At 41.1% G+C, this 19,172-nt stretch overlaps 1 protein-coding gene across 1 annotated transcript; it reads right to left on the reverse strand.

Annotated features, from left to right (window-relative positions):
- Positions 1–8,388: 8,388 nt before the first annotated feature.
- On the reverse strand, positions 8,389–18,908 carry LOC120027066 (otolith matrix protein OMM-64). The gene is made up of 22 exons (XM_038971909.1): positions 18,898–18,908; positions 18,045–18,106; positions 17,471–17,494; positions 17,278–17,310; positions 16,975–17,025; positions 16,825–16,866; positions 16,556–16,594; positions 15,880–15,915; positions 15,735–15,788; positions 15,180–15,224; positions 14,417–14,464; positions 13,971–14,030; positions 13,582–13,743; positions 13,383–13,418; positions 13,187–13,264; positions 10,306–11,109; positions 10,018–10,128; positions 9,837–9,893; positions 9,331–9,378; positions 9,090–9,137; positions 8,687–8,743; positions 8,389–8,429 (listed from the first exon to the last, which is right to left on the reverse strand). The coding sequence occupies exons 1-22, from the start codon at positions 18,906–18,908 to the stop codon at positions 8,389–8,391; spliced, it is 1,947 nt and encodes a 648-aa protein (XP_038827837.1).
- Positions 18,909–19,172: the final 264 nt, after the last annotated feature.

Raw genomic sequence — 19,172 nt, forward strand, 5'->3', positions numbered from 1 at the left:
AATAAATTCCATCATTTGGTGTTTTGTTGATGGTGGTGGAAAACAATGTGTCAGGCACTGCTCCAGAATCTACCATAAGTGTTCAATTAGGTTGAGATCTAGTGACTGAGACGGCCATGGCATATGGTTTACATCATTTTCATGCTAATCAAACCATTCAGTGACTACTCGTGCCCGGTGGATGGGGGCATTGTCATCCTATGGGGGCATAGCCTTGGTAGCCCCCAAAAATTGCCAAAATAATGGCCTGCCCAGCATTTTTAAACATGACCCTAAGCATGATGGGATGTTAATTGCTTAATTAACTTAGGAACCACACCTGTGAGGAAGCTCCTGCTTTCAATATACTTTGTATCCCTCATTTACAAGTGTTTCCATTATTTTGGTAGTTACCTGTATATTAGCTATTAAACCGCTGTTTAGTCCCTCCTCTGTTTGCCAACTAGAATATTACATTAAACCCAATGCTGTCCGGAGAGACACTGTTAGTTGAGCCCCCTTCTCCAGTGTCGGGTGATTGCATTCCTGCTGAGCTTGCCAATTCGCATCAGTCCCATCCCAGGTCAGGGCAAGCCGACGGACTGTTTTACACTGTCATTAATATCTGGAAGCTCAGAGACTTATTGGTTTAATAAATTCTCCCTGATGAACTGGAAAAGGATATCTTTCATAACAAAAGTAATTACCTCTGCCATTAAAACAGACTCCCATTGTTGTCCACTGAAATATAAGACCGCCTGTTCCCCTGATCAACCCAATAACTTTGTTAACTCTATAGACTTTAGTCGCACAGAGAAACTTAAACCGTAAACACACACACACACACACACACACACACACACACACACACACACGCACACACACACACACACACACACACACACACACACACACACACACACACACACACACACACACACACACACACACACACACACACAACACACACACACAACACACACACACACACACACACACATACACACACACACATATATATAAATATATACATTTTTGCATTGATTTATCTCATTTTATGTTGGACCTATGTTTTTAAGTAAATTGCCCTGTTACTTGATTTGATTATTTAGCATCAACCATGTCTTGACTTTGGCTATTTGAAGTTAATTTGAGACATTTTCAATGTAGTGCACGTGTAAAATACAGAGAAAAGTTATTGTGCTTGTGTTCTAGGGGCCAGTTCTTATGTTCTAGTTGTTCAGTAGCCAAGCAACAACAACTGAACAGAACCAGCACCATGGCCTAATTTCCTTGACAATGTTTGGGACTGGTACTCACAGTGTGTCTGCAGGAGATGCGACCCTTTCTCCTTTTGGATATCAAAATAACAGGGTTGACGAGAAGGACATATAGAAAGGCTGCCTTATTATAGTGTGAGAGACCCTGTCAGCCTTTTGCCAAGATTCCTCTTAGCTGGATCCATGTCCCCCCCTCACCAGCTCATGTGACTGCTAGGCTCCTTGAGCTGGGACAATGGGTTGCTGTTGTGGGTTGAAACCATAGTGGCCTTGGAGCCAAGCTTGGGTGACGGACGAGATTAGAGGCCTGACTGGCTGATGGATCGATCCAGCATCATCCTCAAAGGGGAACCAGTGCAGATGTAGTCTGTCTTTACTGGGGGTAACTGATGTCTTACCACTCAGACCACTCAGACTCGGTCCAGTGGATATGGCAGACGGAAGCTATGGGTTCTAGACTGGATTGAGGTTGGGTTAACTGAAGCTCGTTGGTAGAGCAAGTGAGTGATACACATGCACAAACTGGATTGTACCAACAGTGAATATTCATCTTCAGTGTAATGACTTTGTAGTGAAGTAAGAGCGATGGAGAAGAAAGGAAAATACAATTTATTGTAGGCTGTGAAATATCAGAGACAGATTATTCATTTGGCAAAGCAACCTTGAAACATCTAGCCTAAGTTTGCATTCTACAACAGTACATTTGTAGTAGCCCTACAGTGCATTTAACATTTTAACCTACAAGGCATTTGGCTAATTTTGATTAATAGTGAATAAAGTAAAAAACTTGTTTATAGCTCATTTTCAGTTATCTACCCATACACAGACACACATTATTGCTTACAGACACACACACACACACACACACACACACACACGCACACGCACACGCACACGCACACGCACACGCACACATACTCACACACACTTCATCCTTCTCATGTTACCATGCCATCTCAAGTTGATCTCAAATCCTGTTAGTGCTTTTTGTCCTGGTGGTCACGAGCCATCTCTGATCCTCCTGAAGGAGTCATTCTTTGTGGTATTATGAGATATTTCTCAAATGACTGGCAGTGGAGTGGTCATATTGTAATTCATCTCTATGGGAGGAATCAAATTGTAATCAAATCAAACTTTATTTAAAGTGCAGTAAAGCATTAACATAAAGGAGATTAGAAAACATCAGAAGGTAATAAAAGAGATTAATAAAAGAACCTCAAACAAAAAATATGTCTAAAAGGAAACAAAGAACCACTAGGGACAAACGGAATAAACAAACATCTCAATCTGACTGTAACCTCTCTAGGCTGCAGGCTCTCTAACATTGTTCTTATAGATATAGTGAACATCGGATCATAATATATGGTCTCAATCCCCCCTCCCCTTTAATCACCTTCGTTTTATCACCTATTAAATGACAGAGAAAAAGGTTTGTCAAAGTAATTCAGGATAGGCCCTCAGGGTTGAATACAGGCCCCAACTATCTAAAGAACAATACTGTATACTGCTTCTAGTGTTTCCTGATGTAGACACTGTTGAAGACTTTCTCTGTTGAGAGGGACTTCCAGTGCCTAAAATGTGATCACCTTTACTTCAGAATGCACCCTACCCACGGACAGATTTGTAAGGCAAGTAAGTCATTTACTGGAGATGCCACTTTACAGGTAAAAGGTAGCACTTTTCTCACCGATATCATACCTACTTTACAGGTAAAAGGTAGCACTTTTCTCACCGATATCATACCTTCCATCAGGTAGCAGGTGTTTAAAACCTCTTACACCTCAAATTAAAGTACCGGTATAACATTACTGCAGGTTTCTGGGGCTCTTCCGCCCGCTCGACTCTTTGGGAAAGTAGCATGGGGGGAGGTTAGCTACTAATGTAGGTTGAAGAGGGTTGTGTGTGTGTGTGTGTGTGTGGGGGGGGGGGGGGGGGGTCAAGCTTCAGTGGCCACCCCCATTTCGTCTTCTGGCAGGGCACAGACTCTTTGTTCTGAGCTGTTTGGAGACTTTTGTCTTTGGTTCACCTCCCATCTCCTCCTCTTTCTCCTCCTCTTCCTCTCCATGCAGGCTGCGTCCGGTCTGGACCACCAGGTTTGGTTGATTTGTAACGTGAGAAGGCCTCCAGGCTTCAGGGGCCCTTTGGAGGAGCCACGTGGGAACTTGAGCCCTTCTAAACAGTTCTTTAGGGGTTGGGTCAAGCGATCTAGTCCACTGGATGACTTCAAAACCCAAACCTTGAGAACATAATATCCCCTCCGCTCTGTCTCTCTCTCTCTCTCTCTCTCTCTCTCTCTCTCTCTCTCTCTCTCTGTCTCTCTGTCTTTACGTCTCTCTGTCTCTATGTCTCTCTCTCTCTCTCTCTCTGTGTCTCTCTCTCTCTCTGTCTCTCTGTCTCTCTGTCTCTGTCTTTATGTCTCTCTGTCTCTCTGTCTTTATGGCTCTCTGTCTCTATGTCTCTATGTCTCTCTGTCTCTCTGTCTCTATGTCTCTCTGTCTCTCTGTCTTTATGTCTCTCTGTCTCTGTTGATATGTATGTCTCTATGTCTCTCTGTCTCTCTGTCTTTATGTCTCTCTGTCTCTATGTCTCTATCTCTGTCTCTCTGTCTCTCTCTGTCTCGCTGTCTCTCTGTCTCTCTGTCTCACTGTCTCTATGTCTCTACAGGTATGTCTCTATGTCGCTCTCTGTCTCTCTGTCTCTATGTCTCTCTCTCTGTCTCCCTGTTTCTATGTCTCTCTGTCTCTATGTCTCTATGTCTCTCTGTCTGTCTCTCTCTCTGTCTCACTGTCTCTATGTCTCTACAGGTATGTCTCTATGTCGCTCCCTGTCTCTCTGTCTCGCTCTCTCTCTGTCTCTCTGTCTCTCTGTCTCGCTCTCTGTCTCTGTTTCTATGTCTCTCTGTCTCTATGTCTCTCTGTCTGTCTCTCTCTCTGTCTCACTGTCTCTATGTCTCTACAGGTATGTCTCTATGTCGCTCTCTGTCTCTCTGTCTGCTTTCTCTTAGGTTGACCCCCTAAGGGATATTCCATTTCTGTATGAAATCTGTTTGAAATATGCTGGGGTCCAATGGGACACAAACTTCTGCAAACTACTGTCGGAAAGTGTCATTTGATGTCAAGCTCTTCCTGGTTGCACTGTGCTAAAGAGAGACTCATAATCATAAATTGTTATGGCCTTAAGTTTGGGAATTTGTCATGAAATGTTCAGAGGAGACATATAGAAACCTACTTTAGGGAGAGTGTGATGAATGAATGGTCAGGGTTGAGCCCATTCAACCATCCTCCACAAGGGGGTCAGAGAGAGCACACAATCAGTGTATAGATATCAAATCATTTTATTTGTCACACGCTTCGTAAACAACAGGTGTAGACTAACAGTGAAAAGCTTACTTATGGGCACTTCCCAACAATGCAGAGAGAACTAGAGAAATAATAGAAAAATAATAACACAACAAATAAATACACAATCAGTAACGATAACTTGGCTATATACACATGTAACCAGTACCGAATCGATGTGCAGGGGTATGAGGTAATTGAGATAGTGTAACTTGTGCTCCCTCTCCGGCCTCTAGGTCACCAGGCTGCTCGTTATGGCGCGCACCTGTCACCATCGTTACGCGCACCTGCGCATCATCAGACTCACCTGGACTCCATCACTTCTCTGATTACCTTCCCTATATATGTCACTCCCTTTGGTTTCTTCACCAGGTGTCATTGTTTCTGTTTCTGTGTCATGTTTGTGTGCTGTTAGTGTTTCTTGTTTTTGTATTACATTGTGCTTATTTATTAAAACACTCACTCCCTGAACTTGCTTCCCAGCTCTCAACGCACATCGTTACAGATAGATATGTACATATAACTAGGAATAAAGTGACTAGGCAACAGGATAGATAATAAACAGTGACAGCAGCATATGTGATGAGACAAAAAGTTTGTGCAAAAAGGGTGAATGCAGATATTCCGTGTAGCTATTGGTTAACTATTTAACTGACTATTTAGCAGTCTAATAGCTTGGGGGTAGAAGCTGTTCAGGGTCCTGTTGTTTTCAGACTTGGTGCATCGGTACCGCTTGCCACCGCTTGCCAGGTATCAGAGAGAAAGGTCTATGACTTCGGTGGCTGGAGTCTTTGACACCTCCTGTTATAGAGGTCCTGGATGGCAGGGAGTGTGGCTCCAGTGATGTACTGGGCCATACGCACTACCCTGTGTAGCGCCTTGCGGTCGGATGCAGAGAAGTTTCCATACCAAGCGGTGATGCAGCCAGTCAAGATGCTCTCTATGGTGCAGCTGTAGAACTTTCTGGAGATCTGAGGGCCCATGCCAAATATTTTCAGTCTCCTGAGGGGGAAGAGGCATTGCTGTGCCCTCTTCACAACTTTGTTGATGTGTGTGGACCATGATAGTTCCTTAGTGATGTGGACACCGAGGAACGTGAAGCTCTCGACCTGCTCCACAACAGCCCCGTCCATGTGGATGGAGGTGTGCTCAGCCCTCCATTTCCTGTAATCCATGATCAGCTCCTCTTGCATGTTGAAGGAGAGGTTGTTGTCCTTGCACCACACTGCCAGGTTTCTGACCTCCTCCCTGTAGGCTGTCTCATCATCGTCAGTGATCAGGCCTACCACCGTCGTGTTGTCATACCTTGTCAGAATGTGTTCATGTGTTTAAAAAAGTATGCATTCAACAGCAAATAGTAATGTCTCAGATGGCTTTCTGTGTAGTGTTGTTTTATCTTAAAGGGAAATTTCTACATTTTTCTACTTCATATTCAACATCTCCAACACCACCAGAACATACAGGATGTGAAAATGGCATGTTTTGTTGTTTTGTTGTAAAAAAGATGGAGGAAGATAAGTGGAATTGGAAACACTTATCTTCCGCAATCTTTTTTACTACAACATATAGAAACGCATCACAGATGTTGATGTTGGGGTGGTGCTGGAGAATTGTTTCATTTATTTCCTTTTAATGTAGGACACCTGTGCACTGTACAAAAACATTACCAGTTCAATGTTATTGGCCATTTACACTGAGTGTACAAAACATTAAGGACACCTGCTCTTTCCATGACATAGACTGACCAGGTGAATCCAAATGAAAGCTATGATCCCTTATTGATGTCACTTCAATCAGTGTAGACAAAGGGGAGGAGACAGGTTAAAGAATGATTTTTAATCCTTGAGACAATTGAGACATGGATTGTGTATGTGTGCCATTCAGAGGGTGAATGAGCAAGACAAAAGATTTAAGTACATTTCAACGGGGTATGATAGTAGGTGCCAGTCGCACCAGTTTGGGTCAAGAACTGCAACCCTGCTGGGTTTTTCACGCTCAACAGTTTCCCTTGTGTATCAAGAATGGTCCACCACCCAAAGGACATCCATCCAACTTGACACAACTATGGGAAGCCTTGGAGTCAACATTGGGGGGGTACTCAATATTAGGAAGGTGTTCCTAATGTTTGGTATACTCAGTGTGTATGACATTTTAAAACAGAATGCATTGATTTTTTGTGCGCTGGATTGCCTGCTTGCTCGGAGAAAGATTTCTTAGGACAAGGTTAAGGAATGCGTAAATAAGCAATGCCAATGGCATGCTGCTTTCTTCGAAGACAAACGCCACAGTGGCACTGACTTGGTTGAAAGGAAGGTAGGGCGTGGAGCTATCCATCCAGAATGAAAGCTTAGTCAGGAATAGGAGTGTTGAACACTACTCGAAGGCATAATAAACAGTCCATCGAATGTCTCAAGATACAGTTTAGGAGAAATGTGTGTCCGTTGGCCCTGCCTTACCTGTAGCTAAACAGTGATTGCTTCTTCACGCTTCTTCTTCATGTCATCATTGTCATTGTCATGGTCCATTTTATTACTGTGTTGGTTACAAGTGTGCTATGTTATCACAGACCCCAGATGTAGGACTTTGCAACTTCAAAACATGGCTATTGAACTTGACATGTGTGTCAAATTCTCGTAACTCTATTGATTATTATTATATTGTATTTTGTACATTTGATATGTTATCATATTATTTATAGTTGATATTATTGTAAAGTAATCATTTCACCTGTTCTTTACGAAGCATGTGACAAATACAATATGATTTGAAAGTCCTGGGAGTCTGTGAGTAGGCTTCTTACCAGCTACGCGTTTCATCAACTGATTCACAATAACACACACATACAGCTTTTTATCCCCAAAAACTTGCTGACAACTCAGTCTTTATTAGATTCCCCCCTTGTGTACATATTCAAATGACATTCTCATTATGTCTATACAATTGTTATTTTACAATCTTTCCGACCAATGTAGATCACACTTTGTTAGTACTTTCTCTAGATTTGTTTTGTATACCTTATCAAAGACATTGTTGCGTCATAACACGTATGTACACTTCATTTTGTATAAAGGACCTAATGTTTTTCATAATTAAAAAAACGAATGTTGAGCTGTGAGTCAGTCTGAGTTATTTTTCAAATGTAGCAGCTGTGATCAGTTAGAAGGACAACGTGCCAATTGAGCTTTCTGTCAAGGACTGAGACAGCAATGCATCATATGAAAGCAGGAGGAAACAGTAGGAACCCTGCAGAAACATAGCAAACCTACAATGACTGAATTAAGAAACAGACTTCTGGTTTTCTCAAGGGCATTGTAAGAGAACATAGTGACCATTTTATGAATATGCTAGTTGATACGACAGGAGTGTAACTACATAAACTGTCTTTAACAAAAACAAAGTTGACATTCTTCATGATTCAATATCCAACTACCCAAAAAACAATAAAGTCAAAAAGTGGGTAAAAATGTAATGTACACCAAAAAAAGTAGAATAATTTAATTTTATCCTCATAGACACTGCACACACCTTCACCATTTTGAGTGGCAAAAGAGGGTTAAGGAACTTAAGAGCAACATTTGACTAAAGTTTTTGTTGATATTGCTTGTTGTCAGTTTTCTGTGAGATTCACCATGATGGGTCTGTAATGAAAGGAGACGGAATGTGAAATGATTATATATATTTTTTCAATGTACAGTATACCTCTCCTCTCATTAGTAAGTACAAATCAATGGGCTTTAGGTACCAAAATGTCTGATTCCATCCACAGCGTGCTGTGGGCTCAACCCACAGGGCTAAGACTGGGCTGCCGGGGCGCTGGCAGCAGCATCAGCAGCTGTAAATCAAATGAGATATACAGTACATAGAAGTGAATACAGCAGCATCTGACTGCATCATAGCGTACAATAAATGTATGTCAGAGTGAGAGACGGGTCAAATAAGTCTGTAATGGAAATGTCACATGTACACACATAAAATGGATGCACACATGACTAAGTCCCTTTGGATAAAAGCGTCTGCTAAACTGCATATATAATTATATATTAAAGTGCTGCCATGGTTTGGTGTGTTGCAGTGTTCTGCTGACATTACCCTGTGAGGTGCCCTGTGTCATGTCATCCTGTTGGTCCAGAATGTCAGCTGGAACGGCTGAGAGAGAAAAAGAAACACATTTATTCCAATAACTTTCTGTCGTCTGTGTGTTGCTCTGTCACTTCCTCATACTTGTCATTCCCACCTCAGGCTTATTGTAGAACAAGAAGAAAGGGGCCATTTAAAGCAATTTAGCACAAACACAGCCAGTCCTCCACAGTTCAATAGAGTTGTTTATTTAACTGGTCTAGCTACAGCAAAGTGCCCTGGATTCCTGTGTATGTGTGTGTGTGCGTGTTTGTTTGTGTGTGCGTACGGGCGGGTTCATGTTTGTGTCTGCATAGTGTCTATTGATGTGAGCTGTGGGAGGCATCAGGCAGGGCAGTCCTGTCTCCTCTCTTACCTTCAGTTGCCTCGACAACCGAGTCCATCTCACCAGACTTCATTATCTCTGTTCAAACAAACAGACATCTGATCAGAAAAGTCACAAGGACAAAAGATGTGTTTACTTTGTGGCTCGTTGACTGAGTTGACTGGTGAACACAAATGCACCAGTCAGTTTCTTCCCCTGGTGAGGAAGCCTTGGAATGCTTGGTCCTTTCATTGATAACTACCCCAAGAAGTAAGTCAGTTTTGGGCCTTACCTTCTGAATCTGGAGTCATTGTTTCTTCCCCATCTATCTCATCGACATCTGAGAAAAAAAACACGGATCAGCCTTGTTTTTACTATTTCAATTATTATTACATACATACGAGAAAAACAAATGATTTTAAATATATTTTTTGATGCATTTTAGGATATATGTGTGAAATAAAATAAATGGCCAAATAATGTATTTTTTTATGCATTTTGTAATGTATTTTAATGCATGATATACATTTGTGAATGTATTTGGAATACATACATTATTTAGAATATATACATTTGTATGGCCAATGTTTTTTATTTCACATGCATTTTTTTCAAAATGTTAATCCTCGTTGGTCTCATCCTCATCTAAAGAACAGATTAATATATATTATGTTGAGCCACAATAATGAATTTGAATGTTACAACAGCTAAAGAACAAGCCATTTGAATGTTACAACAGCTAAAGAACAAGCCATTTGAAAGCCCCGGTGATATTATTCAGGATCAGAGGAAATAAACCTGTGTGTGAATCTGCGCCTGGCTCTGCATCCGATTCAGATTGGTCATCCTCTGAGTCTATGAGAAGAAAATGATGGACCGTTTGACATAAATTACTTGACATCTCTTTCATTCACTACTGCATGGATCAGCTGAAAAACAGGCAAGGTGATCAAGTGACACACAAGATAGAGAGACTTACCAGAGGCATCCTTGTCCATATCATCTTTGTCCATATCATCCTTGTCCATATCTTCTTTGTCCATATCATTCTTGTCTTTATCATCTTTGTCAGACGCAGCATCGTCAGAATCTATATCAGAAAGAAGTGTTTCAGTTACCACAATATAATACCATTGTCACTAACAATACTACACCATCTTTTACATGGAATCACATATGTACTTTTCATTATTATCTGTTTTTCCTGACCACATGACCTGGCCTAATTATTAGCTACTGTTCTATGGTTTTGTAGTGGTAACCTCACCTTTGGGCTCTTTCATCATGCTATCATCAGTGTCCTCTGGCTGGGCTTCAGTGTCCTCTTCACTGTCATCCTCTTGTGGTTCAGGGGCATCGCTGGTCCCAATGTCCTTTTTACTGTTGGAGTCTGGTTCAGCCTCACTTTCATCCTTACTGTCCTCCTGACTGTCCTCCTGACTGTCGGACTCTATTGTTTTCAGTTTCCTCTCCTCCTCCTCCAGCTCCTCCTCCTCTTTCTTTGCCTCCGCCTCCTCCAACTCCTCCTCCTTCTTTGCCTCCTTCTCCAGCTCCTCCTCCTCCTTTGCCTCCAGCTTCGCCTCCTCCTCCTCCGAATCCTGTGGAGGCTCAAAATCTTGCCTCCCTACAGGGCTTCCCTCCTCGATGCTGTCTTCAGGGCCGGGCTTCTGGTCCCCCACATCACTCCCCTCCTCCTTGTCTGCTGCTACAGTCTCCTCCTGGCTGCCAATCACTCCTCCCTCCTCCAGGTTCATTTCCTGCTGCTCTGGTTCCTCCCTGGGGACCTGGATCACCTCATCGCTGTCATCATTGCTGTTGTCTGCGCTGTCTCTGTTTTTCTTATCATCTTTGTCTGGTTTGTCGTCTTCTTCGGTGGTGTCCTTGCTGTCATCTGAGTCGTTCTTGACGTCTTTCTCTGGCCTGTCATCGTCCGTGTCAGAGTCTGAGTCTGCAGCGCCTTGTTTGCTGTCGCTGTCTGCCGCTTCCTCTGTCTGTGTGTCTTCTGCATGGGCCTTACCATCTAGTTCAGTGTCCTTATCCTCATCACTGTCATCTTTGTCTGTGGCAGCATCTGCAGACAAGTGACAAAGTGTTTAGACATCCTGGTAATGAATAGGGTTCTGTTAGGGCAGGTATTCCCAAACCCCCAGGGGTACGCACAATGCCGTTGGGGGTACGCCAAATAAAAATGTGATTCACATTTTTTTAAATATAAATATATATATATTTATTTTTTTAAACTTTTTTTTCTTTTCACATTTTCAAACAGTCCATTTATATTTTCCAACGGGGCTATACATTTGGTAATACATTTTCTTGCCTGAGTTGCCTCGTTTCACTGCCAAAAATAAAATGAAACCATCTAGTGTTCAGCGAAATAACAACACAAAGTCAAATACTGTTAGCCTAGTAAAATAATTAACATCCAATCACATTAACCGTTACTCTCTCGCTGGAATTCCACTACCGGTCCGTATGTAGCCAAACATAGCTGCTGCTCATGTTGTTATCTGTACTGATGGCGCAAAAGCCATGACAGGGAGACATAGTGGAGTGGTAACGTGCGTGCAAGCAGTTGCTCCCGACACCACTTGGGTACACTGCAGCATCCACCGAGAGGCTCTTGCTGCCAAGGGAATGCCTGACAGCTTGAAAAACGTTTTGGAAAATGTTTTGGAAAAAACGTTTGGTTAAAATGGTTAACTTTGTTAAAGCAAGGCCCCTGAACTCTCTTGTGTTTTCTGCACAATGCAATGATATGGGCAGTGACCATGTAACGCTTTTACAACATACAGAAATGCGCTGGTTATCAAGGGGCAAATTATTGACAAGTTTTTTTAAATTGAGAAACGAGCTTAAAGTTTTCTTTACTGACCGTCATTTTCACTTGTCTGACCACTTGCATGATGAAGAGTTTCTCACAAGACTGAATCTAGGATTACAGGGACTCTCTGCAACTATATTCAATGTGCGGGACAAAATTGAGGCTATGATTAAGAAGTTGGAGCTCTTCTCTGTCTGCATTAACAAGGACAACACACAGGTCTTTCCATCATTGTATGATTTTTTGTGTGCAAATGAACTCAAGCTTACGGACAATGTCAAATGTGATATAGCGAAGCACCTGAGTGAGTTGGGTGCACAATTACGCAGGTACTTTCCCGAAATGGATGACACAAACAACTGGATTCGTTATCCCTTTCATCCTCAGCCTCCAGTCCACTTACTGATATCTGAACAAGAGATCCTCATCGAAATTGCAACAAGCGATTCTGTGAAAATGTAATTTAATCACAAGCCACTTCCAGATTTCTGGATTGGGCTGCACTCAGAGTATCCTGCCGTGGCAAATCGTGCTGTTAAGACACTGATGCCCTTTGCAACCACGTACCTATGTGAGAGTGGATTCTCGGCCATAACTAGCATGAAAACGAAATACAGGCACAGACTTATGTGCATCCTTTCAAGCATACCCTTCTCATTAACCTGTAGTGAGTTATTCACAATTTTCGATTAACAAATAAGGTTTTATATGTAAGATGGTTAAATTAAGATCATAATTATTGATTATTATTATATTATTATTTGTGCCCTGGTCCTATAAGAGCTCTTTGTCACATCCCACGAGCCGGGTTGTGACAAAAACCCACACCCATTCTTATGTTTAATAAATGTATCGTATAGTGTGTGTGTGTGGCAGGCTTACAATGATAGCAAAAAAAAAACATTTGAGAGTGCGATGACCCTGGTGCTAGAGAGGGTACGCAGCTGGAGGTTGAATGTTTGAAGGGATACGGGACTATAAAACGTTTGGGAACCACTGTGTTAGGGTATATGAAGTAGAATATGTAGAACCAAGTGAGAACAAGAGAGATCCTAGTACTGAGCCTTTTGGGAGGCCAGTGGTAAGACCTACCCTATCATGACCCTTGGGTGAGAGACACGTAACCTTCAATGAGCAGACTCCCCTGCAGAGTCGTTATCTAACGTTTTTTCTTCATCTGCGGCATCCTTCTCATCTGCATCAAGAGGATGCAGATGAGAAGGAAGTCAAAAACAGGTTTATGACCAACTGAAGGGTAGAACAGCTCAAAATTACAGTTTCCCAGACAATCAATGTCCAGTTCAGAAATGTCAACTAAACACACCTGCATCACTCTTGTCGTCACTCTTGTCATCATCTTTGTCCGTCTCTGTGGCCTCATCCATGTCATCACTGGTCACATCTACAATAACACATTATTTATATCATCAAACTGCCGTAACCTATTATTTGATGTCTTGGAATTGCCAATGAACCTGTCTAGTACAACATTACAATAAAAACCTTGATGTTGTTCTTACCAGCAGAGTCAGCTTGCACGTCTGTCAGCACTTCATCTTGAAAAGAAACAAAAAGTTGGTTGTGTGTTTTATTATGAGTACCTAATCATATTTTCATTAGACAGGATAATGTATTGTCTACTTATCAATGCTTTGAATGGGGGATCAGTGTATTGTGTGTGTCAGGACTATCACAATGTCTGCTTTAAACACATTTTACCTGTGGAGTCACTTCCTGGAGACTCAGTGGAGTCACTTCCTGGAGACTCTGTGGAGTCACTTCCTGGAGACTCTGTGGAGTCACTTCCTGGAGACTCTGTGGAGTCACTTCCTGGAGACTCTGTGGAGTCACTTTCTGGAGACTTATCCACACCTGCTGAGTCTGAAATCATAATTTAATTAGCAACACAAATGTATTATATTTATTAATTAACAACATAGACCTGTTGATGTTTACAGCAATGTTTGTTACACTGATGATGTTTATTATAATGATAATGCTTGTTACAATGATAATGTTTGTTACAATGATAATGTTAGTATGTTCTGATGATCTGTGAAGTTAGAGTTTGGTTATTGTGCAAGTAAGTCAGAGAGAATGGGTCTTACCCAAATCCTCTGTTGACACCTCTGTTGACACCTTCTCCCTGTCATCTGCACCATCTGTATCTGTGGTGAAGACAGACTAAATGAGTCAAAATTCAAACAATTTATGGCCGTTTTGTAATGGGTGAGTGTTATTGTGGCCCTAGTCTAGAATTAATTAATTGTTTTAGGGTACGTCCCAAATGGCACCATATTCCCTATACAGTGCACTATTTTTGACCTGTACTAAACAGTCCTGGGTCAGTATCCCGATTCAAATAACTGGGTCAGTATCCCGATTCCAATAACTGGGTGTATCCCAATTCCAATACTTATTGTTGATCTGTCTATCTATTGATTGACGTATGTCAAGTCAAAATTATCATTCACAGTGATGAAGGACTTGAAGATTTAGGCTCAGTGGTTGTGAAGACTGCCATTGCTTTCTGTGCTGCAAGATGTGCCCTCACCTGGTATATCAAAAGTGTCTACGGTCTCTGCCACAGCCTCAGAGGCATCTGAAAAAACAGATCATATTTGATCATGTACTGACAGTCATCATCAGTTCTACCCTACATCCCTCCATTAACGTAGCCATGTGGACTCAGCTAATAATGTAACCTAACGTAGAAGGAGTAAAAGAAACGCCTGAGTGGAGTTCCCACATCTACTTTTCAGCGGGAAAGGAAGCTAGGTTGAAGATAGCTGTATCCCTGAAAACCGGAAGCATCCGGTTGTTGGCAACTCCACTCAAGGTGCTAGTAATGTAACAGTATTTCTGTATCATTATATTACTATGTATCAGATGAACTACCATTTTGTACTTTATTATATTACTATGTATCAGATGAACTACCATTTTGTACTTTATTATATTACTATGTATCAGATGAACTACCATTTTGTACTTTATTATATTACTATGTATCAGATGAACTATCATTTTGTACTTTATTATATTACTATGTATCAGATGAACTATCATTTTGTACTTTATTATATTACTATGTATCAGATGAACTATCATTTTGTACTTTATTATATTACTATGTATCAGATGAACTATCATTTTGTACTTTATTATATTACTAGGTATGATAACTCTAGTCTAGAAGAACGTGCCTTTCATTTTGTATCTTTGTTTTGACTAAAGTATCTGTTGTGTCCAAAAGAATGAGACAACTTTGACATTGGGTAGCAAGAACATCTCTCAAAACATATTGTTTCACTCACCAGCTGCATCCGTTGTATCTTGGCTGCCTGCTGCTTCAGCTGCATCTTAACATAATGACATTAATGTTATTGGAAGGTATGAAAATACTGTATCATTTCTTACCTTGTTATTGAACATGATTACATAACCATACAGTAGTTTGGCCATCTATTTGCTGCTGATGTTAACTGCCACTAAAATGATTTATTTGATTTATGCTTGACAATAGATGTATGGCTGCAGTATGTCTTCCCCCAGGTTTGTCCAATTCGCACTTGAAAGTAGACAGACAGATGCAGTAATTATTGTTAAAAAAATGCACATGACAGCACAGCACAGGCCAGTGCGGCCTGGGGAAATAACAAATGCCATGTATTCTCATCATCACCATGGAAATAATTTTAGGGTGTCTGACTTTCTCTCACAGATTTTGACCCAGGCGAATGTGTGGCACGCAGTGCTGTGACACACGATAGAAGACTGCATCTGTACATCCTGCATTGTTATAGAATGATTTCGACCTTTGCCCTTAAGCTTTATCATTGACCTTTGTGTATTTTGCTCCTAGGTCTCACCTGGGGCATCAGAGTCATCAGGATTGCCTGTAGTTTCCACGCTGGTATCTCTGTCTGTGGGACAAGGAAGGGTGAGTATGATGCTCTCTGTGAAATCCCTAGTATAGAGTGTTTTTCATTGAATTCAAATGAATTGGTTTCTCACTGTATGTGTCTGGGAATATATCACTGCTACTGGCATCTGATAAATGAAGAACAAACATCAGGTGAGTTGGAATTAGACGTTTGGCATGAGAAGTTTTAGCCATGGATTCTTCAGTACTAAAATCTGTCTGGGTAAGATTAATATTACCATTACATGTTTCCTTGGTAACTGGTTTTGATTGGGCTTACTGCCTTTCAGATAGTGTATTCCTCTAAGACATCTGATGTAGTTTATAGTGGGTGTTATAGAATGACAGTAAGTAAACAATGTGTTATGGCATGAGGAGGTTTGGGGAATTGGCAAACGTGGTTTTTGGCGAGCCTTGACATACCTTTGGCTTGGATTTGAGACCCCTTTGGTTTACTGTCTGGACATTTACTGTCTGGTCTAGAAAGCATTTGTTTAGCTACGGTTGCGGGGGGGGGGGGGGGGGGGGGCTGTTGTTATACTGTATGTGAGTATCCACCACTGCAGATCCTCTATAGGGGATAGTTAAGTGTTTTTTTATAGTCTTATAGCAGGCCCATTTTGTCTTCTCACTAATTATTTGCTATTATTTTGATAATTGTGGCTAATGAATGATTAGGTGTGTGTTTCTTACATTATAGTCTGAGCGGCTCAACATGTGTTGTCAACAGACACCCACCCACACACACACACACACACACACACTGACCTGGGGTGTCTGTTGTATCAGGTGAGGTATCCACTGCACCTAAAAACAAATCATGATCAACAGCTCAATGTTCCTTCTCTCATGTTGAACTTTCTTCACTGGTACTGTGAGGGGAAATGTTTTACTTTCTTAGGGAATCGGCATATTCATTCTTGTTCTCTAATCTACAGAGTTGGTTTCCTTAAAAGTCTAGCTGAGTTGGTTCTACATCATTCACTCAAGATGACATTAACTTCTTCCTTGATGGAAAGATACCCAGACCCTCGTACCTCCTGCTAGCTCTTTACTGGAATCAGTCCCATCTGTGGTCCCTGTGAACAACAGAGGATTTCTTATTAGTTTCCGTCTATATAAAATGGTACATACCTTGTGTGGTTAAGAAGGTATTAGGTAGGAGATACATTGGCGTCAGTACAAACCTGCGTATACTCCATCCGGGCTGCCTGTGAGGCCTCCGCCATCTTTGTCACCTGAGACAAAAAAAGTATCATAGCACCTCTTGCCAATGATCACCCAGCTAAGCCAATACCAAACTGGAAAACTCAGTATCTTAATGTATCCAATTATGCAACAGTCAAATGGTTTGATTTTTAGCACTGTTGATGTTTCAGTCCATTGTTTTCAAATGGAAATGAAATAAAAGGACAAAGCACATATCATAAGTGATCCATATATAACCTATATGTGTAGGCTTTGACTGGAGGGGTTTTCAGTGTGCTTACCTTTAAGGTGCACTAGCAAGGGTGCAGCTCTCTCTGAAACACACAGCACAAGGAATGGTGTCATTACACCAGCATAAACACTAGTTCGGACTGAATAGAAAACCACTTCTAATTAACAAAGCAGATTAGCATGTACTTTTCTAACTGTTGTGGTAATTATGAATGTCATGATAAAACACAAATTACACATTACCATCATTGTCTGCCTCGGTTCCATCTGTCAAATAAATATGCATTTGATAGCATTAGGGGAGCATGATTAGTGGTTTGGGGAACTAGCTCCATTTGAATGGGTCATATATGAGGCCTTTCCTACTCCTCTCTCTACCCCACATCAGGCAAAGGACAACAGACCTCTTTTGTGTCTCCACAGAGAGACCAGGGCTCTGATTTCACTGCCATTGTGGAGAAGCAGAGGACTCCCATTGTGATTCAATGAGATGGATGGAGGTCGCGGTATACATTGGAAATGCCTCCTCACTTAAACATTATGTAATGGTCATTTCGGTTTATATATTTGCTCACTTTATGTTTGCAGTGTAGCTTAGAGTAGTTTAAACTGGATAACTGGAAAGGTGAAGCATGAAATGCGTAACCCATTGTTTTGTCACAGTGATGAATGAAATTAAACTTAAATAAAAACCATCGTCTAGACAACATCTTGTGCACATAACTATAAAATTGTCATTATTATTAAACTGTAGTTACTGATGGAAGAATCTAAATTTATATGATTTAGAAGAATGTTTACTTGAATGTTTTCTTACCAGTAACGGGGGCTGAGATAGCGAGACCAGCCAAAGCAAAGATCAAAGGAACAATCAACAGTCTGTTAGAATAAGAACACAGAGATAGAACTGGTCACTTCACTTTTTAAACAATCATTTTGTCAGACAGATAGTCTGTGTTCTCCTAGAAGCCATCTTAGGGTTTTTAGTGGCAGTGGAACATTTTAGAAGGATTATTTGAGAATGGAAGGTTGCAGGAAATGTGTTTGCCCTGCTCATAGCATTATAATAAATGTGAATATATGTACCTTGCAGCAGGGAAAGGTATCTTATGGCCATTCTTATGTTCAACATATCTTATGGATAATTAATGATCACTAAAACCAATTAAAAGTTCATTGAAAGTTCATCAATGAAAAGTTGTTAGATTATGTACTTTATCTTTGTAATATAATGCAAAGTCAAACACAGGGTGTTTATTAAACATTTTGACTTTCTCAAATTCTGACTTCTCAAAAGCTTTTTAAAGACCGTCTAGAGTCCCATCATTTTATCTCGTACCACAATCATTATTGGGTTTTGATGCTATTGTTATTGGAAGTTTAGAAATGAACAAGGAAATCTTAAATAAGAAAAAGAACTACATTTCCAACATATTGCGATCCACACAAAAACAATTGATTCAACTATCCCCTCTTGCCATCATTGAAATACCCCCAACAGATGTAAACTTCTCAGGTTTCATTCTACATGTAGAGTGACAAATAAAACTTCCCCCAAGAATACAGATATATGTCCAAATAGATTGAGTAATTGTATAAGTACCCGTACACACATGTAAGTTCAAAATAAATACCCAAAGCTAGCCATCCTTGTGTTAGTATTCACTTACCGTGACAACATTGTGATGGGATAGTTTAGCCAGTGGGGCGACACTCAGGTGTCTCTATAGTTTCCAGTAGGTCTACAGTCTGGCTGGAGGGAACCCAAGGGGTTTTATACTTTCACCACTCCCTCCGCTCCTAGGGGGCAGAGCCGTGTGAGACACACAGAGAGACACCGGGGGCTTGCAGAGGAACATCATTGCACTCCTTTAAAATAAGGTTGAGAGAGGCTCTGACAACTTTGTTTGTGTTTCCAAACAGTGTTATGTATTAAGTCTCCTCT

Source organism: Salvelinus namaycush, chromosome 32, assembly GCF_016432855.1.
Source record: "Salvelinus namaycush isolate Seneca chromosome 32, SaNama_1.0, whole genome shotgun sequence".
In the NCBI taxonomy this organism is placed as follows: domain Eukaryota; kingdom Metazoa; phylum Chordata; class Actinopteri; order Salmoniformes; family Salmonidae; genus Salvelinus; species Salvelinus namaycush.

Excerpts from the sequence above, each read along its gene's own strand:
- LOC120027066 (XM_038971909.1), bottom strand. Across the intron at positions 17,495-18,044 it reads TATCTCAGCCCCCGTTACTG|ATGGAACCGAGGCAGACAAT; the intron begins GTAAGAAAACAT and ends TTTATTTGACAG. Across the intron at positions 9,138-9,330 it reads AATGACTCCAGATTCAGAAG|AGATAATGAAGTCTGGTGAG; the intron begins GTAAGGCCCAAA and ends TTGTTTGAACAG.